We start from the raw sequence: 27,408 nt of genomic DNA on the forward strand, positions 1-27,408 counted from the left end.
GTTCTGAAATCCTAAAGCACAACTGGGAAGCGAGTATTTCTGCAGCACAGATTTATGTTGTTTTAATAGTTTCTCTCCAGGAGTCCTTGGGAATTGCAGTTCTGGAAGGGTTAGCAAAGGTCTTTCAACAGAGAATTCTCACTGTGGTACAATTCCCAGGATGCCGTGGCATTTATTTATAGAAAACCGATATAAATTTATACCTAGCACTATCTACAAGCCCCCTCCTGGCTGTCAAATAATGAAAGCTGATGAGTGAGGTGCCATATGCTAGATGAGTTGATGGTTGCAATGAAGGTCAGATTTAAATAAATTTGCATGTTGCCAGACCTTCAACTTTGGTGCCTTTTGTAATTTAAAAGGAAAGACCATATTTACTGTTTTATTTTTAACACTTGCTCTGGTAGATCACCAGAACCAAAGAATAAACAAGTGTGACCTTTACTCAGTGATATCAGTTGTCATATAGCTACCGTGGTACCTCGGGTTACATACGCTTCAGGTTACAGACTCCACTAACCCAGAAATAGTACCTCGGGTTAAGAACTTTGCTTCAGGATGAGAACAGAAATCGTGCTCTGGTGGCGCGGCAGCAGCAGGAGGCCCCATTAGCTAAAGTGGTGCTTCAGGTTAAGAACGGTTTCAGGTTAAGAACAGACCTCCGGAACGAATTAAATACTTAACCTGAGTTACCACTGTATAGCTACTTGTGTTGTCTTATCTATGATGTATATTACTTTTTGGGATGAAACAGTTGTATCTCTGCCACCGCTGGCCCTGTAGTCTGGCAACATCTGAAGGGCACCATTGTCCCATACCATTTGCTATTTGGACCACATGGCTGCTGCTGGCCTAAACACATGCTTCTCTGTCGCATTTTATTCTTTTGCACCAGCTTTTAGCATAAATGGCAAGATAGGAAGAATAAGGCTACAGGCAATTCTATGCTAAGCACATGAACCTGCGAGTAAGTCCCTGAGGAGCCATGTGCAGGATTGCAGCATGTGTGAAAACAAGTTAGAGTCCCAATTTAGAGTAAGTGTCCCAGGCCTTATTACCAAATGAAGAACCCAAACTTGGGTTTCTGCTTCTGCCAAATTATTAGATAGTGATACCATTCCCTCCAACATTTCTCCAATGAAAACAGGGACGTCCTAAGGAAAAGCGGGACATTCCAGGCTCATGACAGTGAGTTACATCTAAACCTCTTGGGAACTAACTTAACTCTTGTTGGTTGCCATGGGACCAAACATGCCTCTCTTCTTTGCAGTAGGGCTAATTTGTTTGGAGAGGTGGGAGCAGGACACAGCAAACATCAATGGCTGCGTCAGGAGCTCCTTTGAAATGAGGCCGATTTAAGCCTCATTTGTGAAAATGTCTGTAGTGGTTGCTTCTGTGAAAAGCAAAGGCTTTGAGGAGCCAGTGGTTTGTTTGAGGCAGGCATAGGCAAACTCGGCCCTCCAGACATTTTGGGACTACAACTGCCACCATCCCTAGCTAACAGGACCAGTGGTCAGGGATGGTGGGAGTTGTAGTCCCAAAACATCTGGAGGGCTGAGTTTGCCTATGCCTGGTTTGGGGCATTTGAAGAACTGGACCTAGTTTTCCAGAAAACTGAATGAAATGCCAGATGATCCTTGCACATTCCTCCTTGATGGTTTTCTTTGGCATCTGGTCCCTTCTAGTTTCACGGCCCCAGATGAATCGTCATCTCACTTCACTGTGCTTCCTGCAGAGACAACATTTCATGTCCCTGGGCTAGCTATGTTATGTAGTACCGAGGAACCTGACTACTGCTGACATTAATAATCTATTGACGCTTGCAAGTACTTCAGATACCATTTCAAGGTAAGCTCTGTGCTATTCCTGCACTCTGTGTTCTCCAGGAGACCATGTGCTCCCAGGTAATTGCTGCATCCTCATTCCAGGAGGAGAGTTATTGTTGTACCAAGTGCTCCAGGTGTGTCACAAATGGTGGCATTTGAAAATGGCAAAGCGACAGCATCCTGTGCCTTGAAATGTTGATCGGCAAAGCGCTCTGACTTGCTTTGGCTGTACTTGGCCTGAAAAGCACCAACGAAAGCTATTCAGAAACTCAATAAAAGAGAGAGAATTAGCTGAATGGCAGATTCTTCCTTGCGACCGGCTAAACAATTATTTAATTCTTGTTGCTTCGAGACGATGCTTTGCTCAAGCTATAAAGTTTTTCTGTCTCGCTCTGAGAATGCACAAGGGGCCAGAGCGTCTCTTTCAGTGGAGGAGGCAGAGAAATGTATGTGGCAAATGGTGCCACTCATATTTGCTGAAGGGTTTCCTCTGCTTTTTCAGCTGTGTGTACAAGAGAGAGTGAAATATACTCAGAGTCGCAAAGTGATTTCATGCTCTTTATTCAGCTCATAGTGGTGAGGAGGAATGAATGAATGTCCCGTCAAAGCATCTGCTTTATATACATTATTTACACAATGGGCTGCACATGATTGGCTAATTCCGGAATTCTACTGTAAGCCAATCAGGTTGTGGATTCACTTCTATCTGGAGCATGATTGGGTGGTTCCTGCCAACCAATCATACTGCTGCATTGTTCTAGGACCAATCAGACTGCTGCATTCTGAATCCTATTGTTCTAGGACCAATCAGACTGCTGCCTTTTGGATCCTATTGTTCTAGGACCAATTGTTCTAGGATCAATGTTCTAGGATCCTATTGTTCTAGGACCAATCAGAGTTGGATCCTATTCAACTCAGTACATAACACAGAGAGAGAGAAATAGTGTGCTTTGGTGGTTAGAGTGTGGCTAGATTGACTGATGGATTGATGGGTATGTTTATAAGGGGTATGTCTGGGAACTCCAGGTGTTAAGGCCAGATTATGCACTAGAATGAGGTTGGTAAAAGCCCTGCTTTTCTTCTGCTGTCCATCATAACACTATTTGGAGATAATGTACCTGCCTATTCCTCAGCACAAGCTGGACCCCAGATCTGGACCTTATAAGTAATGTGATTAGTAGAAACATTTTCCTTCCTTCCTTCCTTCCTTCCTTCCTTCCTTCCTTCCTTCCTCCCTCCCTCCCTCCCTCCCTCCCTCCCTCCTTTTTTACATGCAGAAGACCCCAGAGTCCATCACCTGTCTCCCCATTTACAAGGATCAGGCAGTAAGTAATATGAAAGGCTATCTCCTTGAGCTGCTGCTGTCACTCAACTGGCCTAGATGGACAAATAGTCTGATGTGGTGGTATAAAGCAGTTTCCTGTGTTTCCACTTCTTATCAGATCCCCTCATACCCTCCAACATTTCTCCGATGAAAATAGGGACATCTTATTCCATAATAGGGACGCGGGTGGCGCTATGGGTTAAACCACTGAGCCTAGGGCTTGCCGATCAGAAGGTTGGTGGTTCGAATCCCCGCGCTAGGGTGAGCTCCCATTGCTCGGTCGCTGTTCCTGCCAACCTAGCAGTTCGAAAGCACGTCAAAGTACAAGTAGATAAATAGGTACCGCTCTGGCGGGAAGGTAAACAGCGTTTCTGTGTGCTGCTCTGGTTTGCCAGAAGCGTCTTAGTCATGCTGGCCACATGACCCGGAAGCTATATGCCCACTCCCTCGGCCAGTAAAGCGAGATTAGCGCCACAGCCCCAGAGTCGGCCACGACTGGACCTAATGGTCAGGGGTCCCTTTACCTTTACCTTTAGTCCATAATAATGATAATGATGCTATTATTTTGTTATGTACTGAGTTGAATAGGATCCAAACTGCAGCAGTCTGATTGGTCCTAGAACAATAGGATCCAAAAGGCAGCAGTCTGATTGGTCCTAGAACAATAGGATTCAGAATGCAGCAGTCTGATTGGTCCTAGAACAATGCAGCAGTATGATTGGTTGGCAGGAACTACCCAATCATGCTCCAGATAGAAGTGAATCCACAACCTGATTGGCTTACAGTAGAATTCCGGAATTAGCCAATCAGGTGCAGCCCATTGTGTAAATAATGTATATAAAGCAGATACTTTGAGGGGACTTTCATTCATTCCTCCTCACCACTATGAGCTGAATAAAGAGCATGAAATCACTTCGCGACTCTGAGTATATTTCACTGGCGACGAAGGTGGGATCCCGCTGAGCTGACTGCCACACACAGCCCCGCAGCACCGCCACCTGCCGCACCGCTGCCTCGCACCGTGTATCCAGGCTTCAGCTCCGGGACACAAGGAACTCAGAATGGCAACCGACAACAGCTTCTCGCCATTCAAACCAGCATCTGGAGACTGGGAAGCGTACGCCTCCCGTTTCACCTTCCTCCTAGAAGCCAAAGGGGTCACCGACGAAGAAGACGCCAAGAAGAGGGCAATATTCTTCAGCGTCTGCGGAGAGGAGACGTTTGAAATCGCCCGGGCTCTCCTTGCGCCTGAAGACGTCGCTACTGTTCCATACAAAACAATAATGGAACAGCTGAAGGGGCACTTTTCGCCACAGCCCTCAGTGGTGGCTCGTCGAAATGCCTTCTACGCAAAGCGGCAAGCCCCTGGGGAAACCATAACTGGGTTTGTGACCTCTCTCCGCCAAGCCGCCCGGTCCTGCAACTTCTCAGAGCTGGAGAACATGCTTCGTGACCGCCTCGTCGGTGGCCTGAAGGATGAGAAGCTGCAACGACGCCTCTACGCTAAGAAGGACCTAACGTTCCAGGTCGCTCTGGAGGAGGCCCTGGCAACGGAAGCTGCCGAGAGGTCGACGCAAGAGGCACGGCCGAGCCAGCTGTCCCAACCGAGGGTCCACCACGAAGACCTCACCGACGACTCAGGATCCGACAGGGAGGAGGTGCACCGAGTACAGCAGCGCACTCAAGCAGCCCACATACCACAGCTGCCTCGACGAGAAGGAGGGAACTGCGCAAGCTGTGGAGAAAGTCACGAGAGGAGGACCTGCCGTTTCCGCAACGCAGAGTGCAAGCAGTGCAGAAAATCGGGACACATCGCCCGGGTGTGTCGGGCTCGGCCCACCCGACGCCAGGCGTCAGATGACCAATCCAAGAGCCCCAGGTCCCGGGGCCCAACGCACCAAGGCAACTCGACAGAGCTCACGGACTTCCAGGTATACCAGTTGCCCCACCCCAACGTAGAGAAAATTTATGTTGACGTACAGATAGAGGGGGCCCCATGCCGCATGGAGCTTGACACGGGTTCAACTCTATCCATAATCTCGGCAAGGACCTTAAGGAAACTGTGTCCTACTGGGGGTCCCAAACTCAGGCCGGCCCCATTCACCCTCCGGGACTTCCAAAAACGTAAGGTCCCCACAATGGGGGTGGGGACCTTCAGGGTGCAATACCGAGGGCGGACGCGGCAACTGGACTTGCTTGTGGTCAAGGGCCCCTACATTAGCTTACTGGGATTGGCATGGTTTGGACCACTGGGGCTAGCCGTCACCGGGGTGAACCACACTAGCTTACAAGTGGACGTGGACGCCATATGCAAGGAATTTCCGGGGGTTTTCGATGGGAAATTGGGACAGTATACGGGCCCCCCCATTGCTCTACAGCTTGACCCCGCAGTACGACCGGTCAGGCTCAAGGCCCGCCGGGTCCCGTTCGCCCTGAAACCCCGTATAGACGAGGAATTGGACCGGCTCGTGGAGCAAGGAGTGCTGGAGCCGGTGCCTAATGCCCCCTGGGAAACCCCAATCGTCACGCCCGTCAAGCCTAATGGTTCAGTCCGCATCTGCGCAGACTACAAATGTACCATAAACAAGGCCCTCACGGCCCATGCATACCCAGTGCCAGTGGTCAGCCATGTTCTTGCCACCCTGGCTGGGTCGAAAATTTTTGGCAAGCTGGACTTGGCCCAAGCATATCAACAGCTGCCAGTAGATGAGGCCACAGCAGAGGCACAGACGATTGTGACGCACAGAGGAGCATTCAGGGTAAAGCGGCTGCAATTCGGTGTCAGCGTGGCACCAGGCATATTCCAGAATCTAATGGACTCTCTACTTAAAGGGATTCCTGGCGTCACCCCCTTCTTCGATGATGTGTTGATTGCCGGGCCCACACCAGAGGAGTTTGAGGACCGCCTCCGCACCGTTCTGCACCGTTTCCAGACGGCGGGTCTCAAGGTGAAGCGGGAAAAATGTCTACTAGGAGTGCCTCAGGTGGACTTTCTGGGATTTATGGTGGACGCAGAAGGGGTCCACCCGACTGGGGACAAGGTACGGGCCATTTGTGATGCCCCAGCGCCCAAGAACAAGACTGAACTTCAGGCCTTCTTGGGACTATTGAACTTTTACCATTCCTTCCTTCCCCACAAGGCGGCGGTAGCAGAGCCCCTACACAGACTCCTGGACAAGCGGGCCCCTTGGGTGTGGGGCCAGCGCCAGGAGGCCGCATTCCAGGCAGTCAAGGACTTGCTTGTCTCAAACTCGGTCTTGGCACACTTCGACGAGAGGCTGCCGGTGGTGCTAGCATGCGATGCCTCGCCCTATGGAATTGGCGCTGTCCTGGGACACCAACTCCCGGATGGAAGAGAGGTACCGGTGGCATACTTTTCCCAGACACTCAACGCAACCGAGCGGAACTACTCGCAAATCGACAAGGAGGGTCTGGCAATCGTGAAGGGAGTAAAAAAATTCCATGATTTCTTGTACGGGCGGCCCTTCACCGTGGTGACTGACCACAAGCCGTTGCTTGGCTTATTTGCCCCTGAAAAGCAGACCCCCCAAGTGCTGTCTCCTCGCGTCCTCAGGTGGTCAATTTTCCTTGCCAGCTACCAGTATGCACTGATTCACCGTCCGGGGAAGGCGATGGGCCATGCGGACGCCCTCAGCAGGCTACCACTACCGGAAACAGGCCCCGACCCAGCACCTGCACAAGAGGTTATGAGCCTGGAGCTGCTTCCCGACCGCCCCATTCAGGCACAAGAAGTTGCACACCATTCCGAGAAAGATAGGGTCATCTCCCGGGTCCTGGACTGGGTGTGGAGGGGATGGCCCAGCAGCAGCCCCGGGCCAGAATTCGCCGGCTACACAACCCGCAAACATGAACTGTCGGCCCACAAGGGGTGCCTGTTATGGGGAAGCAGGGTCGTTGTTCCCCAGCCCCTCCGCAAAAGGGTCCTCACAGCCCTACACGAGACACACCCAGGGGTAGTAAGAATGAAGGCCCTTGCCAGGAGTTATGTGTGGTGGCCGGGGATCGATGGAGAGATAGAGGCCTGGGTCAAACACTGCCAGGCCTGCCAAGAATCCCGCCCAGATCCCCCAAGGGCCCCAGTCCAGTCCTGGGAGTCCGCCCAAGCACCATGGTCACGCCTGCATGTGGACTTCGCTGGCCCCTTTCAGGGGAAAACATTCTTCATAGTGGTGGACTCCTACACCAAATGGCTGGAAGTCGCACTGGTACCGTCCACTTCTACGTCCGCAGCCATCCGGGTACTACGCAGGCTGTTTGCAACCCACGGGCTCCCTGACACTCTCGTCTCAGACAACGGGACTGCATTTACGTCAGGAGAATTCCAAACCTTCACAGCGCAGAACGCCATCCGCCACATCCGTTCGGCGCCATTCCATCCTGCCACCAATGGCCAAGCAGAACGCATGGTGCGGACCACCAAGGACACCCTTCGCCGCATGACGCAAGGGGATTGGGAGTACCGCCTTGCCACATTCCTTCTAGCACAGCACAGCACCCCCAGCTCAACAACTGGCCGGAGCCCCGCTGAACTACTAATGGGTCGGCGCCTTGCAATCAGATTGGACCGCATTCACCCCGATAGAGCTCAGGATGAGGTAGTGGTGGGGGAAGGCAGGAACCCCCGGACCTTCGAGGCCCAGGACCCAGTGTACGCAAAGAATTTTGGGGCAGGCCCAGCATGGGTACCCGCCACAGTCACCAGGGTCACTGGCCCCGTGTCGTACGAGGTGCTAACAGATGGGGGGCAATGCTGGCGCCGCCACTGCGACCAGATACGGCGACGATTCCCGGGAGAAAACCAGGAGGAGGAAAGGTCAGAGGAGTCCCAAGGGAACAGAGGGGCAGTGAGGCCCATAGAGCACGAGGGGCCAGCAGGAGAGGCAGAATCAGTAAATACAGAGAGGACCTGCAAGGCCGAAAGGACACGGGAACCAGAACCACGACTGAGCGAGCCGGTTGCGCCAGACCAAATAGCCCCATCACAGCCAGCATCCTTGGAACACGAGCCAGAACCTGAACCCCGGACCAGGGAACACCCCAGGCCGCAACGCACACGTAGGCCGCCAGCGTACCTCGAGGACTATGAATGCGACCTCCCGGGCAGGACTGGAACTTAGAGGGGAGGGGTGTTATGTACTGAGTTGAATAGGATCCAAACTGCAGCAGTCTGATTGGTCCTAGAACAATAGGATCCAAAAGGCAGCAGTCTGATTGGTCCTAGAACAATAGGATTCAGAATGCAGCAGTCTGATTGGTCCTAGAACAATGCAGCAGTATGATTGGTTGGCAGGAACTACCCAATCATGCTCCAGATAGAAGTGAATCCACAACCTGATTGGCTTACAGTAGAATTCCGGAATTAGCCAATCAGGTGCAGCCCATTGTGTAAATAATGTATATAAAGCAGATACTTTGAGGGGACTTTCATTCATTCCTCCTCACCACTATGAGCTGAATAAAGAGCATGAAATCACTTCGCGACTCTGAGTATATTTCATATTTATACCCTGCCCATCTGACTGGGTTGTCCTAGCCACTCTGGGCGGCTTCCAACACACACACACACACACACACACACACACACACACACACACACAAACACAAACTTTAAGCATTAAGCAACTTCCCTATACAGGGCTGCTTTCAGACATCTTCTCGTATAGTTACTTATCTCCTTGGCTTGGGGGGGGGGGGGGTTGCATGATTCCATACTCTCCAACATTTGTCTGATGAAAATAGGGACGTCCTAAGGAAAGGCGGGACATTCTGGGATCAAATCAGAAACTGGGATAGCTTCTGTAAACCTGGGACTATCCCTGGAATATAGGGACACTTGCAGGGTCTGTCCCCTTGATGTGGTCCACTGGATGAAGTTTGATCTCTTTGATGCTCAAGGGAAGGTGGGGTGAGGGATGATAAACATGTTTTACCTCCACCCTTCCCTTGTGCCCTATATGTATTGGGAATGGTGTTACAATAAAAGCAAGACATCTATGTGGTGTTAAGAGGAATAGGAGTGTGAGGGGTTTCTGAGAAGGGAGCCACTTGGTTGAACGCTGGCATTATCTTTGTGCTCTGTAGGGATCTTGTTGCTGGGCTACCACTGGAATTTTTTATTATAATGTGCTGCATAGTGTAACTTGTGAAAAATAAACTTTTAAGTTGGAACATTCATGGTCTGAACTCTCCGGAAAAAAGGAAAAGGATATTTCATATACTGAAAAAGGAACAATTGGACTTGATCTGTTTACAGGAAACACATGTGATAAGGCTACACAGGAAACTTTTGATAAATAAAAGATTGGGCCAAGAATTTATTTCATCGGACAAAGTTAAAAAGAGAGGAGTGGTAATCTATGCAAAAGAGAGCCTATCACCGAAATTTGTTTTTAAAGATGAACAAGGAAGAATTTTGGCAATTGAAATCCAAACACAAGGAGAAAAATATTTAATTGTAGGAGTTTATGCACCAAATGAGGGGAAATCTGAATTTTTTAAGAAGTTGCATGAGATATTGCTGGACTATATGGATTACAACATTATTATGATGGGAGATATGAATGGGGTGGTATCTACAAATATGGACAAATCACACAGACAGGTAGTTACAAATGATGGCAGACTACCAAAAACTTTTTTTGAAATGACTGACAATATGGACTTGACTGACATCTGGAGAGTGAAGAACCCCTTGGGTAGAGAGGGAACCTTCTTCTCTGAGGCCATAATGACATGGACAAGAATTGACCAAATTTGGATAACTAGAGGACTGGCACCCAAGATTAGAAAAGTGGAAATTTGCCCTAAAACTTGCTCCGACCTGTCAGGGAACTGCCATCGCAGCCAGGAGTGGAGGAAGGGCTCCCAAGCGATGCCGGAGAAGGTCCCAGCAGGAAAGGAGGGGACTCAGCGACCGGGGAAGGAAATCAGCGTTACACCAGGGAGAAAGGCGGGCAGAGGCGGGCTTCGGAGAGATGGCTCCAGGACTCTTCACCAGAGACTACCTTTAGGCAAAAAAATTTTTTTTAACCATGCCTTGGGTTGATTTTATTGACATCCTATGCCCTTTTAAAATGTGGTTTTTGGGGGGAGACTATTGGGTTGTTGACCCATTTTCTGTCAGTCTTGTCATGTTTTGTTTGTTTGTACAAGAATGCTAGCAATGGACCATTGAAAGCACAAACTTCATCCGATTATCTCAAAACAAGTTAATGCATAAGAAAAACATGGTTTTCTCTGCTTCCTTGTATTTGTTTTTATTTTTGTCTGATTTCCTGGTCTTAAACTACTGAGAATTGCATTTCTCCTCCCTTACACTTCCTGGGAGTCAGAGCAGAATCTGTGAACCTTTCTGGATGATTTATTTAATAACAAATATACTGTTATCTGTTCCCCTCCTCAGTCTCCCAAGTGTTGAGCAGTTCCAGGGGTCCCATAATATCGTATACATCACAAGAGGGAGCAAAGTCAGGCTTGTATATTCTGTAATCTTGTGTATTCATTTTGTTTAAATCAATAAAGCTATTGGTGCTGTTATTTGCATATTGAATTTCATCTATTCAATTACGCATATTGTGCAGGTTAACTAATATGAACTGTACTGCAAACACTTTAATTTGCGGTGCCGAAATTTAATTCAGTGTGCGGCCCCTCGCGGCCCACTTTACTTGAGAGCTTGGCCCGCAAAGGATTATATGTGGCAAGACGCACTTTAACGCACGTAAAAGCTCCGTCGCAGTGGCTTTCTGGGAAATGTAGTCTTCCCCACCGCCCTCTCGGGATTGGCTCTTGCCTCCACGCCTTCCTTATAGGAGGCGTCTTGCGTACAGGCCAGGCCAGGCATTGGTCAGCCGGCAGCCAATAGCTGCCGAGAGTTCCCTCCGGGCTTCCCCGATTGTTGTGGCTCGTCGGAAGCGGCGCAGGTGTGCGCAGGCGCGCCTCGCGAACTCACCTGTTTTCCGGCTCTACCTGTCCGCGCTGGAGCCGGAGGATGCGGCTGCGCTCGGGGGTCTTCGCCTCCGCCTGCCTGCTAGTGCAGGCGCTGGGCGTCGGGCTCTTCCTCAGGGGCTTCTTCCCGGTGCCGGTGAGGTCGCTGCCTAGGAGCGGGGTGCTTGCCGGGCCGCCGGCGGAGCCGCCTCCCACAGGTAAGCGCTTTGCCTCCTACCTGGCGGCGAGGGGGGCGGGAAAGGTGTGGGGAGCGTCTCTTCCAGGCCTTGTGGGGGGTTGCACGCTTGAAAACAACGGGGGTCGGCCTCTTTCTCATCGCCCAAGCCGGGAGTTCCTCCCTTCACACCCCTTTTCATGGGAAAGAGGCGTGGGCGGGGTAGCTGCCCCACCCCTAAATCAAGATAATAATCGAAAATAGCTTACAAGTAGAAATAAGTAAAAAGATTTCGACAGCTTTTCCTGAGAACTTGGGGGTAAAAGAAAGCGATTTAAAACAACTGTTGTCCAATCTAAATCAAGTCCTTATTACGGTCAGGGGCCAGCATAAAAGCACCTCCATACATAAATGTAAGGGACGCGGGTGGCACTGTGGGTTAAACCACAGAGCCTAGTGCTTGCCGATCAGAAGGTCGGCGGTTCGAGTCCCCGTGATGGGGTGAGCTCCCGTTGCTCGGTCCCTGCTCCTGCCAGTTTGAAAGCATGTCAAAGTGCAAGTAGATAAATAGGTACCACTCCGGCGGGAAGGTAAATGGTGTTTCCGTGTGCTGCTCTAGTTCGCCAGAAGCATCTTAGTCATGCTGGCCACATGACCCAGAAGCTGTACACCGGCTCCCTTGGCCAATAAAGCGAGATGAGCGCCGCAACCCCAGAGTCGGCCACGACTGGACCTAATTGTCAGGGGTCCCTTTACCTTTATCTTACATAAATGTAACATGCTAGATAGGCAATAGCGTAACTGTCGAAGTAAAAAGGTAAAGGACCCCTGGGCAGTTAAGTCCAGTCAAAGGCGACTATGGGGTTGCGGTGCTCATCTCGCTTTCAGGCCAAGGGAGCTGGCGTTTGTCCATAGACAGCTTTTCGGGTCGTGTGGCCAGCATGACTAAACCACTTCTGGCGCAACAGGACACTGTGATGGAAACCAGAGCACGCAGAAACGCTGCTTACCTTCCTGCCACAGCAGTACGTATTTATCTACTTGCACTGGTGTGCTTTTGAACTGCTAGGTTGGCAGGAGCAGGGACAGAGAAACTGGAGCTCTCTCCATTGAGGGGATTCAGACCGCTGACCTTCCAAGTGGCAAGCCCTCAAGGCTCATTGGTTTAGACCATAGCGCCATCCGTGTCCCGCAAACTGCCAAAGTAGAGGGTACACTTACTCATGCTCACAGTTACAGTAGAACAGCATAAGATGAAAACACATAAAACATGTAAATCAAGCCTTCAGTTTTAGACTTGCCGTGTCGAACTGTTGTTGAGACATTTCATTCTGAATCTGCTAGACGGAGCCAGAGAGAAGGTGATGACAGGTGAGTGTCCTGCCCCCTTCCCAACATAAATCCTGTCTACACCCATGAAAAGAGGCTCTGCCTTGCATGCAGAAGGTCCCAGGAGCAACCTCCAAGGAGCTCTGGGATTGAGCCTTTTCTGAAACCCAGGAGAGCCACTGCCAGTCAGAGTAGGGAATACTGAGTTAGATGCACCCAGTGGTCTGACCCACTACAGTGGATGCTCGTGTTGCAAACGTGATCTGTGCAGGAGGCACGTTTGCAAGCTGCAGCATCTGTGGACACGTGGGTTGCTATTCGGTGCTTCTGCGCATGCGCAAGCGCGATTTAGCACTTTATGCAAGCGCCGAAACCTGGAAGTAACCTGTTCCGGTACCTCCGGGTTCAGTGCGGTGCGCAACCCAAAAACACATGACCTGAAGCGTCTGTAACCTGAGGTATGACTATATAAGGCAGTTTCCTTTGTTTCTCCACAACCGCCACCCATCATGTAGCCCAGGAGAGAGGGAGGGTAAGTGAGTAGGGAGTGAGCTGGCAGGTTGCCCACTTTATGCAGCAAGGCAGACCGCTGGGGATAGTATTTACATTGACTTGACTTGGTGACTCATACACGTCTTAAATATATTTTAGGATTCTCTTCTAACTGGACGAAGGTGCCGTCCCCTCTCTTTAAAAAAGCTGTCATAGTACTGATTGATGCCTTGAGAGATGACTTTGTGTTTGGCTCGAAAGGCAAAAGGTTCATGCCCTACACAAGCCAGCTGGTGGAAAGAGGAACATCTCATAGTTTTGTAGCGGAAGCCAAGCCACCTACAGTCACCATGCCTCGAATTAAGGTAAGTTCTGATATTTGGACATGCGATTCAGAACAATGGTAGAAATTAGCCGGGTCTCAAGCATGTTTTGCAACCAGTGCGGGTCTGATTGCGGCCATGTGGAGATCTCTGGCTGCCATGTTGACGACTGACATCACCATCTGGCTGGCCTCTCCAGCTTTCTAAAGCAGGTAAGCAGAAGAACCTATTTATTACATTTCTATCCCACCTTTTTCCTCCAAGGAGTACATGGTTTACCACCCCCTCAGTTAATCCCTAGAACAAACCTGTGAGGTAGGTTCAAGAGGCTGTGTCTGGCCCAAGGTCACCCAGTGAGCTTCACGGCTTTGTGGGGATTTGAACCCTGATCTCACTGGTCCTAGTCTGACACTCTAACCACTGCACCACCCTGCCTTCCTAGAGTACTTCTGCTATGGGACAGCTATATAAGTTAAGCAAGTAAATAAATATGGGGAAAGCAGAATGTCACTTAGAGAAGGATCTTAAATCTTTCTTTGAAGCTTGAATTTCTTTTATTCTAGGTTGTTTTATTTAATGTTTTAATGTGGTATAAAGTCCTTTGAGATTCCCACCCTTTAAAACATAAAGCTGTATAGAAATTATATTAATAATAATAAAAATATTAATACATTTCATTTAAAAAATGGCCCCTAGATTTTCCATTGCTGTGACCGTAACCTAGGTTTAAGGTGCCATCTGGTGATTAGCTTACATATATGAGTTTCTAATACTGCTTCAGAATTGGTTGTACTTTTTTGAGAGGACTTCCAGATTAGCAAGCACTCTAGGGGTAGGATAGAATTTCAAGCGTCGGGTATCTTTGTGCAGGACAGAGTCTTGCTAGCTGTTTCTTCACCTTAGAACTTCCCACTGCTTTTGAACAGAGCAGAGGCTTGTCTCTTCAATAGCAGCAACTATTGAGAGGAAAACTAGCAAAACTTTGCATGTGTTTGTGGTCCTCATACATTTATGTTCCTCCTTTTGTTCCTGGCCATTGGCTTTGTTGTTATACTGAAGGGCAGACAATGAAAAATCTCCTGTTGTCACATTGAGGGTGGATAGTTTATAAGGTTTTTGAAAAAATGTTTCTTGAGCGGAACCAGTAGTGACTTCTGCTAAGTGTTCATGAGATCAGGGTATAATTTTATCTATATTCTTTGCCCCAGGGAAATTTGCTTAGCAACTCCTTTGTTTTCTGAGATTATATCTACATTTCCCCAAAGACTTGCAAACATACACATGTTCACAACTATGAGGACTAGAAACTAACATTTTTTTTTTAAAAGGGAAACAGATTGTTTAATCTGAATTATGTGATGTATCCTGTGGCTTTCTTGGGCTGCTGTGTGTAGCTTCAGCCCAGCAAAGTACCTACAAACAAATTGGGATCTGGACATCCAAATTCCACAAAACAGAAGAGTATAAACCAGTTATATAAAACACCTTTATATCACAAATATGAACAAATGAAGACTGACATAACATTTAAATACTCTTAAAGGTTTAAAAACCTTTAAGATTTAACATGTGTGCCAGTACATTTTAGGAAGCAACATATTACTACTAGCTGTTGCAGATTTTTTTTTTAAAGAAACGTGGATGCAGAGCAGGGAAGGTGCTAAATTGTGTTTCTACGGTGCAATTGGTTGCATGTAAGAGCTCCATGAGCTTGCTTAGGCAAATCAACAAAAGCTGCTGACATTAAGGATGGAAATACAGTCATACGTCGGATTACAGATGCTTCAGGTTCCACATTTTTGGGTTGCACACCGCGTCGAACCCGGAAGTACTGGAACGGGTTACTTCTGGGTTTTGGCGCATGCGCAGAAGCGCCAAATTGCAACCCGAGTGTCCACTGTATGCTTTAGTGGGTTGCAGGCAACCAACATGTCCCATTAGCCCAAGGATCTTCTTGCATGGTGGGATGCTACCCCATCCGCCCATGTGTGTGCTCTGTGCCCTCCCCTAATCTGTTCTGGAGTGTTGGGGGAACTCCTAGAACAGATGTAGGGGGTGCATAATTTAGTGCTACCTTTTTATATGCAACAACATCTGCCAGGATAGTGATTGCCACTAAATGGAAATCTCAGGACACACCAACAAAGGAAGAGTGGATTTGTAAATTAAGTGAGTATATAGAATGGGCAAAATTAACTTCAGTCATAAGATATCAATCAAATCAAAAGTTAAGAATGGAGTGGAAGTATTTCAAAGATTATATGTCAAAACATTGTTCTAAAAATGACATGCTAATAGGCTTAGAATAAAAAATGTAAGCAATAACAAAGCCAATAAAGAGGGGAAAATCAGAATTTAACAAAAACAGTTTATTATAGAATGCAAGGGGGGAAAAGGTAGAAAGAAATATAAAGAAGTTGAATTGCTGTGGAGGAATAGAGGGTGGGGGTGGGTTTTAAAATTAAGTATATAATTATGCAGCTGTTGTAATTTAGATATTATATTTCAAGTGAGGGAATCATTGGGAATTTTGGTTATTATGTATATATGTTAAGTAAGTTTCAATGAAGATCTTAAAATTTAAAAAAATAAATAAAAATAATTTAGTGCTACCTTGGATACAACTCAGTACTTTAAAGAATTCATCTGGTCCTATTCATTAAGAATATTCCTGTTGGGAGTTAATGGTGGGCTGTTTGCTTTAAAGGCTCAGATCTCCAATATCTACATGTGTCATTGTGGTGATATGATTGTTGAGGGGCAGCAATAACTAATATGTTTTCTTTTTGCTGTATCTTAAATGAGAGTAAGGAGGCAAGGGCTCCTTTATCAGGTGTTGGCTGGAGATGTGAAAGCCCATGTGAACCCCCACCCCCAGTTCCCCCTCCAGTCCCCCCCTCATTTTTTTTTTACAGACCTTCACATCTCTATAGTGTTTGCATCCAAAAAGATAAACCCTCACAAAATAAGACATAAAAAGGCAGGCTCCCACTTCATTAGAGTCACGACCACGTGGGAAGTTTCAGCTGGGTGATGTGATAAACTGAGCTAAATGTATGGAAGAGAATTATTGCTAGGGTTACTACCTCTTCTTGTTTGTTGCTTGAACTTCCTGTCCTTTGTCAGAAGTGCCCAAGGTAGGCCTCAGCATATTGAAGCAACAGTAAAACATACCCATCCATCGCTCTAAAATCAATAATCAATAGAGGGAGGATACTAAAACCAATTCTTCATTTTCCCAAACCAGGATAAAAACTTCAGCAAACAATGGAAGCTGTAGAAACATGGTGCACCTCTTTGAGGAGGGAGTTCTACATTCTTGGGGCTACCACCGAGAAGCCCCCCTCAAGAGTTCACTGCTCCTCCTCAAACCACCAGGAGGTGGTCTTCCAATTGTCTTAATCCCAGGCTGGTCTGTAGGGGAGGAAACACTCCTTCAGATATAAAATTGCCTGTGCTATTTTTTAATCTCTCAAAAGATTTTGAAATGCTCCCCCCGGTATTTTTTTACTCACGCACCACTCTGAGCTGTGTTTAGTGTGTTGACAGAACCCAGGGACATAATTAAGCTTTCCCATCACTAACTGCAAGAAGCAGCCCAGGTTTGGTCTTAGGGTAGCTCAGTATGGCACAGGAATGAAGAAGACCAGGGAGGAGCAAAGGGACTGCAAGTTCCTGTCTTGGAGCCTGCAGGTTTGCGCAATCCCAGTAAGCCACAGTTTGGCTATTGACGATGTGTAAACTGTACCATACAAGCAATTTACATTAAATATAGACACAAAATTTAAAAGACACAATCAGAAATTGTTAAGGAATAATTTAGAGAAAGTCTTCCACCTATTTTTGTAACCAGTTACAGCTTAAAGACTGAAAGTCAAATTCAGTAGTATGTTGACCTTGATGGAGGCCTTATTGACCTGTGAGAAACGTAGGAATGGGCAAAATAAAACGAACTTTTCTGTTCTAAAGACAAAATAAAACATGCAACCCTCAGGAATTTCTATAGCAAGGAACACATACTACAGCCATACCTTGGTTTTTGAACAGCCTAGTTCGCGAACGTTTTGGCTCCTGAACAATCAAAACCCGGAAGTGACTGTTCCGGTTTTTGAACGTTCTTTTGGAAGCCAAACGTCCGACGGGGCTTCCAATTGGCTGCAGGAGCTTACTGGAAGCTGAACTGTTTGGAAGTCAAACAGTCTGCCGGAATGGATTCTGTTCGACTTCCAAGGTATGACTATACTATTTTGTGCATCAGGATAATAATTCCTCAGTACTAATATTAAATGAGTTTCTAATTAAATACTCTGACAACATCAAGAACTGTGTTATTAGAACTTAATGAGCCGTTGCAATTAATTCATCTTGTGTCCTTAAAACTTACTGTGAAGTTTCCAAAAAAAGACATTGCAATCTCCGTCCCAAAATAGATGCCTGTGAGGATTGATTGTCTGCTTCGGAAAGTGGCCGTCATCACAATTTGTCTTAAGTATCGGTTTCTTTTAATTTTGGTGAATGGATTCTGTAAATGATGCACAACAGCTACAGCGCAGATGATCAACTTTTTAATTTTGTGTGTTGTGAAACGGCACTCGGTGCTTGATGTGTCTTTTCCTTGTCTCGTTTTTGCTGTGCAGCTGGAATCTTTCCAAGTCCAATATTGGGGACGGGCAGAAGTCTGAGGAGAGGGGGGTGATGTGTGGGCAGAGGAGGCAGGGGAGCTGGATGATGATCCGGGGGAAGGGGCCAGTGATATGTGGGGTTTTGTGGAACCCTTGCGGCAGGTGCCAAGGGGACAAGGCTGGGCACCCAGAGACAAGGGGAAAGGAGGTGGGAGGAGAGATTCAGGGAGTCCAAGAGGCAGAAGGGGCTGTGTCAGTCCCAGGGAGAGTCTTGCCTTTGGTCCTCGCTTTCACTGTCTCCACGCATAAGGAGGGTCATAAAGTGACGAGAGCAACTAGAGCGGAGTTGTAAGGCTCTAGCCCCCATTGAGAGATTTTACTTTCTTGGGCTCCATGATCACTGCAGATGGGGACAGCAGTCACAAAATTAAAAGATGCCTTCTTCTTGGGAGAAAAGCAATGACAAACCTAGACAGCATCTTAAAACGCAGTGACATCACCTTACCAACAAAGGTCCATATATTTAAAGCTATGGTTTTCCCAGTAGTGATGTATGGAAGTGAGAGCTGGACCATAAAGAAGGCTGATCGCCGAAGAATGGATGCTTTTGAATTATGGTGCTGGAGGAGACTCTTGAGAGTCCCATGGACTGCAAGAAGATCAAACCTATCCATTCTTAAGGAAATCAGCCCTGAGTTCTCACTGGAAGGACAGATCCTGAAGCTGAGACTCCAATACTTTGGCCACCTCATGAGAAGAGAAGACTCCCTGGAAAAGACCCTGATGTTGGGAAAGATGGAGGGCACAAGGAGAAAGGGAAGACAGAGGACGAAATGGTTGGACAGTGTTCTCGAAGCTACCAGCATGAGTTTGACCAAACTGCGGGAGGCAGTGGAAGACAGGAGTGCCTGGCGTGCTCTGGTCCATGGGGTCACGAAGAGTCGGACACAACTAAACGACTAAACAACAACATTGCATCAGACAAGGGCTTTAAAGTTAGTTGAAAGGGCTGTGGTCCTAGAGCTGCTCCATCTGTTGGAGTGCAGGGCAGTAGAATTAGATTGCCTAGGCAGCTACTTAGCAGGGGTGGTGTGTGTTACCATTGCGCCTTAGGAGATGATGCGGCCGAGTTCTTTGCCAATAAAGAAATAAATTTCCAATAGCATGCCTTTGTTGGGCTGGGTTTGCTCTGGACATTCTTGATCTCCTATCTAAACTTTCAGTGTTGGATCCTGGGAACTGGGAACATTTTTCTCCTTGTTGATGGATAGAAGTTCTGTTTTTCTTAGAAAGCAAATAATCATTTGCCTCGTTGCTGGTGGCGGCTAGGGACTGTGGCCCAGGTGAGTTCCCGCCCTTCTTTCCAAGCTTAGGGCTGGTTCATAACATGGGTGAGGGTTATGTAGAGTTGACTCAGCAAACCCAAGCAAAGCATCAGGCTACTGTGCTCTGTCAGGAGGAGGACTATAGGGATGGTATGGTTTATTTAGATACTGGAGTTTAGCCCGAAGGCCCCCATAGCGTTGAGCATCAGTAATACATATCAGTGCAGAAGAAATAGGCCATAAAAGTACGATTCATAAAAAACATCAAGCAAATCAAAAAATAAATAAATAGGGTCAGGATTTTGAATGGGGGTGGGGATGGGAAATGAAATGTTCCATTACGTGCTGGTCCAAGGAATGCACTCCATATCGGAAGATGTCTCTTAGCACTATTCCATTCCTAGAAGACTTGGGCACCTAGAGGTTCCTGTGCTCTTCTGTACAACTTACCATATTTTTTGCTCTATAAGACTCACTTTTTCCCTCCTAAAAAGTAAGGGGAAATGTGTGTGCATCTTATGGAGCGAACGCAGGCTGCACAGCTATCCCAGAAGCCAGAACAGCAAGAGGGATTGCTGCTTTCACTGCGCAGCGATCCCTCTTGCTGTTCTGGCTTCTGAGATTCAGAATATTTTTTTTCTTGTTTTCCTCCTCCAAAATCTAGGTGCGTCTTGTGGTCTGGTACGTCTTATGGAGCGGAAAATACGGTAGTTGCCAGCTGTGCACTTTGCTATGCAGGTCACGCACTCCTGAAGTCCTCCACCTTTAAGTGCCTGAGCAGAAAGGAGTGGCTGGCCAGCAGATGGCAGACAGATGAGCAGAGAATAACGGACAGCAACTTCACCCAGTCCTCCTCTCACACTTTAGCCCAACATGGCGCCCATGTGTTCTCCCCCTTCTGTTCTGTTGGGTAGAAGACTACTGCCAAGAATAACTTCCATTGAAAACAATCTCAGCTTTGCATTGTGTGCGAACTGGGAATCCTGGCTTACAACTGAATGATGAACCCGTTGTTTCTGGGTTTGCCCATAATGCTAGCCTAAGATTCCTATCATCCTTGAACCTCGGCCATGCTGACTGTGGGGTGATGGGAGGGAGGAATCCAGCAACAATTGGAGGATACTACATTGGCTATGCTTGTGTACATATCTAACTGAGACTTGCTTGGCAGTTGTGTAGGTGTGTTCTCTCTGTTTGTTTGTTTTTTTTAAAAAGTGTCTCAGAATTGGTTCATCAAGCCTGTTACACATGATTGTAATAACATTTTTTACTGTCCATGCACCCTTGTCCTCTTCTCAAAGCTTACCAAGACGTTTCCCCCTCTGCTTTTGGGGCATCTGTTTGCAGGCACTGACAACGGGGAGCATCCCGGGTTTCATCGATGTCATCATGAATCTCAATTCTCCAGCCTTGCTGGAAGACAACTTGATCCAGCAGGCCAAAGCAGCTGGGAAAAGGATAATCTTCTATGGTGATGATACTTGGGTTCGATTATTTCCAAAGCAGTTTGTGGAATATGATGGAACGACATCTTTTTTTGTCTCGGACTATACTGAGGTAAGAAAATGCTCTGGTACAGTGATGTAAGAAATTGCATTGTTAGGTTAGTGTGCAAATGATTGCTGTGTGAAAATTTGATTTATTTTTGCCTATGTGTTCTTAAAGATCTGTGTATTAGCTCATAGTAAAAAAGCTGGATTGATCTGTGATATTCTAAAACATGTTGTAGTTGCCATATTTCAAAAATGAGTATGTTTTTCATGTCTGTGGTGTTGTTTTTTGGTGTTTTTTTTTCAATTGGAGGCAGTCACATAATTGACAGGCTCTGCCTTCCCATTGTGACGAACTACTAAAAGCTCTGTATGTTGTTGTCACAAAATTGCAGGACGGCATTCCTTACTTTAGCTCAGGAATGGAGAGCTTGTAGCCCTCCAGAAGATGCCAAACTCCAACTCCCATCATTGCTGAGCATTGGCCACGCTGACTGCAGCTGATGGGGGTTGGAGTCTAACATCATCTTGAGGACCACTGATTCCTCAGTCCTGCCCTAGCCTGCACAAACCCTTGAAGGCTTTGGAATTGCCATTTGCAGCAAGTACAACTGGTCCAAAAGGACGCGGGTGGCACTGTGGTCTAAACCACTGAGCCTCTTGGGCTTGTCGATCAGAAGGTCAGTGGTTCAAATCCCCACGACAGGTTAAGCTCCCATTGCTCGGTCCCAGCTCCTGCCAACCTAGCAGTTCGAAAGCACGTCAAAGTGCAAGTAGATAAATAGGTACCGCTCCAGCGGGAAGGTAAATGGCGTTTCCGTGTGCTGCTCTGGTTTCATGTTCCGTTGCGCCAGAAGTGGCTTAGTCATGCGGGCCAAATGACCCAGAAAAACTGTCTGCGGACAAATGCCAGCTCCCTCGGCCTCTAAAGCGAGATGAGCGCCGCAACCCCAGAGTTGTCTGCGACTGGACTTAACTGTCAGGGGTCCTTTACCTTTACCTTATTTACAACTAGTCCACTTGGAACGGTTCTCTAGAACTTCAGGCAGGGCTCTCTCCAGTCCCTTTTAATTTTGTATTTACTATATTTTATATGCTGCCTTTTCTACCAAAGAACTCAATGCTATTTATTTATTTTAAAACAATGGATACATGAGATACAAGGAAGCTAGGGAGAAGAGTAAAATAACTTACTTGAATATTGCCTTTTTCATCTGGTTATGTTAATGACCGGGCAGAGAACTCTCTGCAAGAGATGGTTCTGGCAGGGAAGAATCAAAATGGCACCTTGGCCTAGCTGAGCCAATGCGGAGAGCCTAGCTTTTTCAACTGTTCCTCTACCGCATCTTCATGGAAGGGTTTTTACAAGAACCTTCTAACTGGAGATGCCAAGGATTGAGTTTCCTCTGTGAAAACCATGCCATGATCTCTGGCTCTTCCCAAGTTGATGCACTTGGCTTATTATTATTATTATTATTATTATTATTATTATTATTATTAAAACAATGTTTTGAAAGGTATAGTCTCTGCTTCTGCTGTAGGAGTTTAAAACTTCTGCCACTGCCTTGGTAGCATGAGGATTGGCAGCCTGGTCTTGTGGATTGCAGCTGAGTCTGCTCTGATTCAGAGAACCAGTTAACCTGAAACATGCTGTGCTTAGAGGCTTAGAAATTCAGTTAGGTCCACATGGTTACTTAATTCTTATTAACTGGCCATCTGCCTAAAGATCCTTCTATACCAGTGTTTCCCAAACTTGGGTTTCCAGATGTTTTTTTCTGGACTACAATTCCTACCATCCCTGTTTATTGGTCTCACTAGCTAGGGATGATGGGAGTTGTAGTCCAAAAACAGCAAGCGACCCAAGTTTGGGAAACACTGTTCTATAGTGTTTCTTGGACTCCAACACTCCAGAAGAGAGGGGCATCATGTCTGAACGCTCCCCAGTTGAAAACAGCTCATTGTATGTAGAAAATGAGCATTTCTGCGAGAGACATTCAGCCTTGACTTCTCCCTTTCGTGTGCAATTTCCCCTCTTGTGTAGGAAATGATCGGAATCATTGCCGTGTGATAAAGTCAAGGAACAGCTTTTCCCCTTAGATTCTGCCGACTGTATAAACTGCAAGCTTGAAAAATTAAGATGGCGTAGGAGTTTCACCCTGACTTTGCTTATCCTTTCCCTCTTAAGGTTGATGATAATGTTACCAGACACTTGGATAATGTGATGAAAAGAGAAGACTGGGATTTGCTCATCCTTCACTACTTGGGGCTGGACCATATTGGTCATCTGAGTGGACCGCACAGTCCTTTAATAGGGCCAAAGCTTTCTGAAATGGATAACATCATCAAGAAGATTCATACTTCTCTCCTCTCCAAGGTGACATACATATATATATTGATGTAAATTTAATCATGAGAGTAGGAACAGCATATGAAGCCTTAGGTTTCTATCCAATGTCATTTATACGCTTATCATCCTGTCCTAATGCAAGCTTACTTGCAAGAAGGTCCCACAAAATGTAGCGAGGTTTATTCTCAGGCAAATGTACATAGGTTTACTGCCTTCGTGGTGTTGTCGCCTTTGGCGTTTGGGGCAAGTTAACCTGATGCCCTTGAAAATCTTGGCTGATGTGTTAAGGATACGAGTAATCATAACAATTAAAAACGTCATCAATGCATGTGGCACAATTTCAGGCATTATGCAAAGGCTGTTTTCTGGCATTCATGGCTATTTCAGGCGTTATGCAAAGGCAAATCCATGTTTGCCACCCACCTGACAACTCAACACGGAGCTGCATCTGAAGGCAGCTCTCTTGGCAAGGGCACCTGTATGTAATACACAGGACTGCGGTACTCAGATTGCACCTTTTTTCAGTGAAATGTGTTGAGTGACCTTAAAGCTCCATAAGGGAAAAGGACCAACTGCCAGCTTTTACCAGGGTGTGTGTAAAAAGGGGGGGGGGGACCAGTTTGTGGCTTAGTTACTTGAAAAAGTGATGCCGGGGCTCAAATCTGAGAATGCCACCAGATCTGGAAATTATTCCATCCTCCCTCAATCCCCGATGTGTTGGGGGACTCTCTGTCCTTCCGAAGCCATTCAGGAAATGCCCTCTGAAACTGCTCTAGTGTTTGAGGAGAAATAGGTGCCTTTTTGGAGGTGGGGGGGAGTCCTGTCTGTGCTGTGTGGCACAAACTACATGTGCCATGGTGCTGCTCTCTGCCATTTTGGATGAACAGTACAGTCGTACGTGGTTGCCAGACACCTTGCGACTTGAACGTTTTGGCTCCCAAACGCCGCAACCCTGGAAGTGAGTATTCTGGTTTGCGAACATTCTTTGGAACCCGAACGTCCGACACGGCTTCTGATTGGCTGCAGGAGCTTCCTGCAGCCAATCGGAAGCCACCCCGTGGTTTCTGAACATTTTGAAAGTTGAACGGACTTCGGGAACGGGTTCTGTTCAGCTTCCGAGGTACCACTGTAGTGGCCCTCCGTTTGTGAAATGCTCTCCCCAGGGACGTTCGCCTGGCACCTTCATTATATATTTTTAGGCACCAGGCAAAAACGTTCCTCTTCAACTGGCCCTTTGGCTGCTTAATATTCTACAGCCTTTTAAATGGGAAGGGGGGAGAATTGCTTTGCTGTTTTGTTCTCCGTATTTAGTTGTTTTATCCTGTATTTAATTCTGCGAACTGCCCTGAGGTCTTATGATGAAGGGCAGTATATCAATCCAATAGATAAATAAAAAACAAACAATTGGCTGAATGGCAGCCATTCCTCAAACTGCAGATGGGGAACCCGGTGCCCTCTACACATTGTTGGGCTCCACTTCCCATCTGCCCCAGCCAGCATGACCAGCTTTGAGGGATATGGGGAGCTGGACCTCCCAAGAGCTTCTACAGCGCCATGGGTGCCCTGTTCCTGCTCAAACGGTTTTGACTACGACCACCTGTGTTTTCTGAGCTTAGATGTTGCGAGTTAAGGAAATGAAATGGTTAATGGAGTATGTCAATCGCCCCACTAAGCCCTTTGCAATTTCCTTCCTTTTCAGGAGGAGGGAGAGGTGGCTTCACCCCACCTGCTTGTTGTGTGTGGCGACCATGGGATGTCCGAAACGGGGAGCCACGGGGGATCCTCGGAGGGCGAAGTGCGAACGCCCCTGCTTTTTGTCAGCTCTGCTTTCGACAGGGCCGGGGGTAAGGGCTGGATTCCTCTTGCCGGTGCTGTTATTTCAGTAAAGAGATCCAGCTGCTTTTATTAAAAAGTGCCGCAGAGGAGTAGCTGCTCCCTTGCGAAATGCTTGTGAAGTGACGCAACTTTAGAAAGGCGTGCTCAATGTGTCCTGGTAGACAGACAGTCTTATTTCAGAAAAAAAGAGAGTTAAAAATGTCTCAGGTCTGTGGTAGCCCTAGCATTAATAACGTCAGGTAAAAGGTAAAGGGACCCCCCCTGACCATTAGGTCCAGTTGTGGCCGACTCTGAGGTTGCGGCGCTCATCTCGCGTACAGCTTCCGGGTCATGTGGCCAGCATGATTAAGCCGCTTCTGGTGAACCAGAAACGCCATTTACCTTCCCGCCGGAATGGTACCTATTTATCTACTTGCACTTTTGGCATTGCTTTCGAATTGCTAGGTTGGCAGGAGCAGGGACCGAGCAACGGGATTCTGATCGGCAAGCCCTAGGCTCTGTGGTTTAACCCACAGCGCCACCCACGAATATCGTCAGGACAGCTGCACAAATTATTATAGCTAGGAAGTAGAAGGGGCAAGGTGAATATAAAATGGAAGAATGGTACAAAGAGCTGTGGGATATAGCTATTAATGATCAATTAGCATGTGCCTTTAAGGCAAGACAGGGAATATGCAGGAGAAATAATTTTGAGGAGATAGGGAAGGTATTTGTAGAATTTGTACTGTTAAAATGGAAAGGGGTCAAACCATCGCAAGAGGTGTTGAAATTTTGGGATGTTGGATAGTTACAATGGAATGGCCTCGGTGCTGGGGTGCACATTTTTTCCCTTATTTATTTATGCTTATTACTTTGTCAAAATAATAATAAATTAAAAAATGTCAGGAATCACCATTCCCCAAAGTAGGTTTTTTCTTTTCTTTTCCCCCCGGACTACCACTCCCCTCAGCCTTAGGTATCAAACTTCTGGGTGTAGTGATTAAAATATCTGCAGGGCACCAGGTTAGAGGAGGGTGTCATATTATTATTATTATTATTATTATTATTATTATTATTATTATTATTACAGCTGTGAACGGCTCCAGCACTTTACTCCCTTAGGAAGGTAATAATGGGGAGAATCTTGATCTGTTTTGGTTAAAACGTGGCACTGATATTGCCAAGGTTGCAGGTTCTGTCCCCTTATGGGCTGGCTGCATAGGCCTGCATTGGAGGGGGTTGGACTAGATGATCCTCAGAGTCCCTCCCAACTCTACAATTCTATGATCAGAAGGAACATGACTGTGTAGCAAATACCTCTTTGCATTTATCATATTTTTGGGAAGGCAAGCCGGGGAAGTCTTAGCTGGCGTCTTTCTCCTCTCAGGTCTCCTGAAACCTCCAGAGCTTGTTCAGCAGACTGACTTGGCCGTCACTCTGGCCATAGGCCTTGGCTTGCCCATCTCAAGGAACAGCGTCGGGCAGCTTTTGCTGCCTGTCGTGCAGCAGAAGACGGTGAGAGAACAGCTGCGGTACTTGCATTTAAATGGGTTCCAGCTTAGCAGACTCCTCCAGGAGAACATGGCTACCTATGAAAAAGGCAAGTAAGTTAATGTCTGTGCTTTTTATGATAGCTGTCGAAACGTTCTTAACCCACAGGAAACCCGCTTTGAAGAAATGACAATACAGTGCTACCTCGGGTTAAGAACTTAATTTGTTCTGGAGGCCTGTTCTTAACCTGAAACTGTTCTTAACCTGAAGCACCACTTTAGCTAATGGGGCCTCCTGCTGCCACCGCACGATTTCTGTTCTCATCCTGAACCAAAGTTCTTAACCCGAGGTAATATTTCTGGGTTAGCAGAGTCTGTAACCTGAAGCGTATGTAACCCGAGGTACCACTGTATTCTGATTGTTAGGGGATTGAAATACGATTTTTGTAGCATGAGAGGAGAGAGACAGGATCAAAAGCAACTCTTGTTCTTGTGACTCAATAGTCAGGGATGGTTCCCTCCTCTTAAGGCAGAACCTGCTGTTGGTCAGTTTCTGCTGCAGTGCGGACATCAGGCTGAGGCATTTAAATTTTCTCATATAAATCCTGCCTGTGGAGGGAAATGGCAGCTCTTCTCCCTTATTTATTTTAATTTAGTTTAAACAGTGTATAAAACAAATGAATTGTTAGCTTTAACTGTGTTTTAAAGTGGACACGTGCTCATAAACACTTACTTGGGTTTCTTTGCAAACTGTGTTTCAGATTCTGTTTTTAAAAGCGAGTTTGCAACTCAGTGGTTGCGAGGGAACCATCACAGACCTTTATGTCTCAGTGCAAGTAAGAAAAATCCTTTCTGCAGATCCCTCAAATAACTTTCCCGTCTGCGTTAATGTCTCTTGTGACT

At 47.0% G+C, this 27,408-nt stretch overlaps 1 protein-coding gene across 4 annotated transcripts in view; it reads left to right on the forward strand.

Annotated features, from left to right (window-relative positions):
- The first annotated feature begins 11,042 nt into the window (after positions 1 to 11,042).
- The window catches only part of PIGG (phosphatidylinositol glycan anchor biosynthesis class G), a 51,863-nt gene continuing 35,497 nt past the window's right edge, over positions 11,043 to 27,408 (forward strand). Inside the window, exons 1-6 of one of the 4 annotated variants that reach the window (XM_053370390.1) lie at positions 11,043 to 11,315; positions 13,253 to 13,458; positions 20,711 to 20,920; positions 23,039 to 23,227; positions 24,900 to 25,044; positions 26,403 to 26,619. In XM_053370390.1, coding sequence (XP_053226365.1) covers positions 11,162 to 11,315; positions 13,253 to 13,458; positions 20,711 to 20,920; positions 23,039 to 23,227; positions 24,900 to 25,044; positions 26,403 to 26,619 — 1,121 coding nt within the window. In that variant the 5' untranslated portion in view covers positions 11,043 to 11,161. The remainder of the gene's footprint in view (positions 11,316 to 13,252; positions 13,459 to 20,710; positions 20,921 to 23,038; positions 23,228 to 24,899; positions 25,045 to 26,402; positions 26,620 to 27,408) is intronic. The other 3 variants (XR_008328146.1, XM_053370389.1, XM_053370387.1) reach the window with 3 other exon arrangements.

The sequence above is a fragment of the Podarcis raffonei genome, chromosome 17 (genome assembly GCF_027172205.1).
Source record: "Podarcis raffonei isolate rPodRaf1 chromosome 17, rPodRaf1.pri, whole genome shotgun sequence".
Lineage (NCBI taxonomy): Eukaryota > Metazoa > Chordata > Lepidosauria > Squamata > Lacertidae > Podarcis > Podarcis raffonei.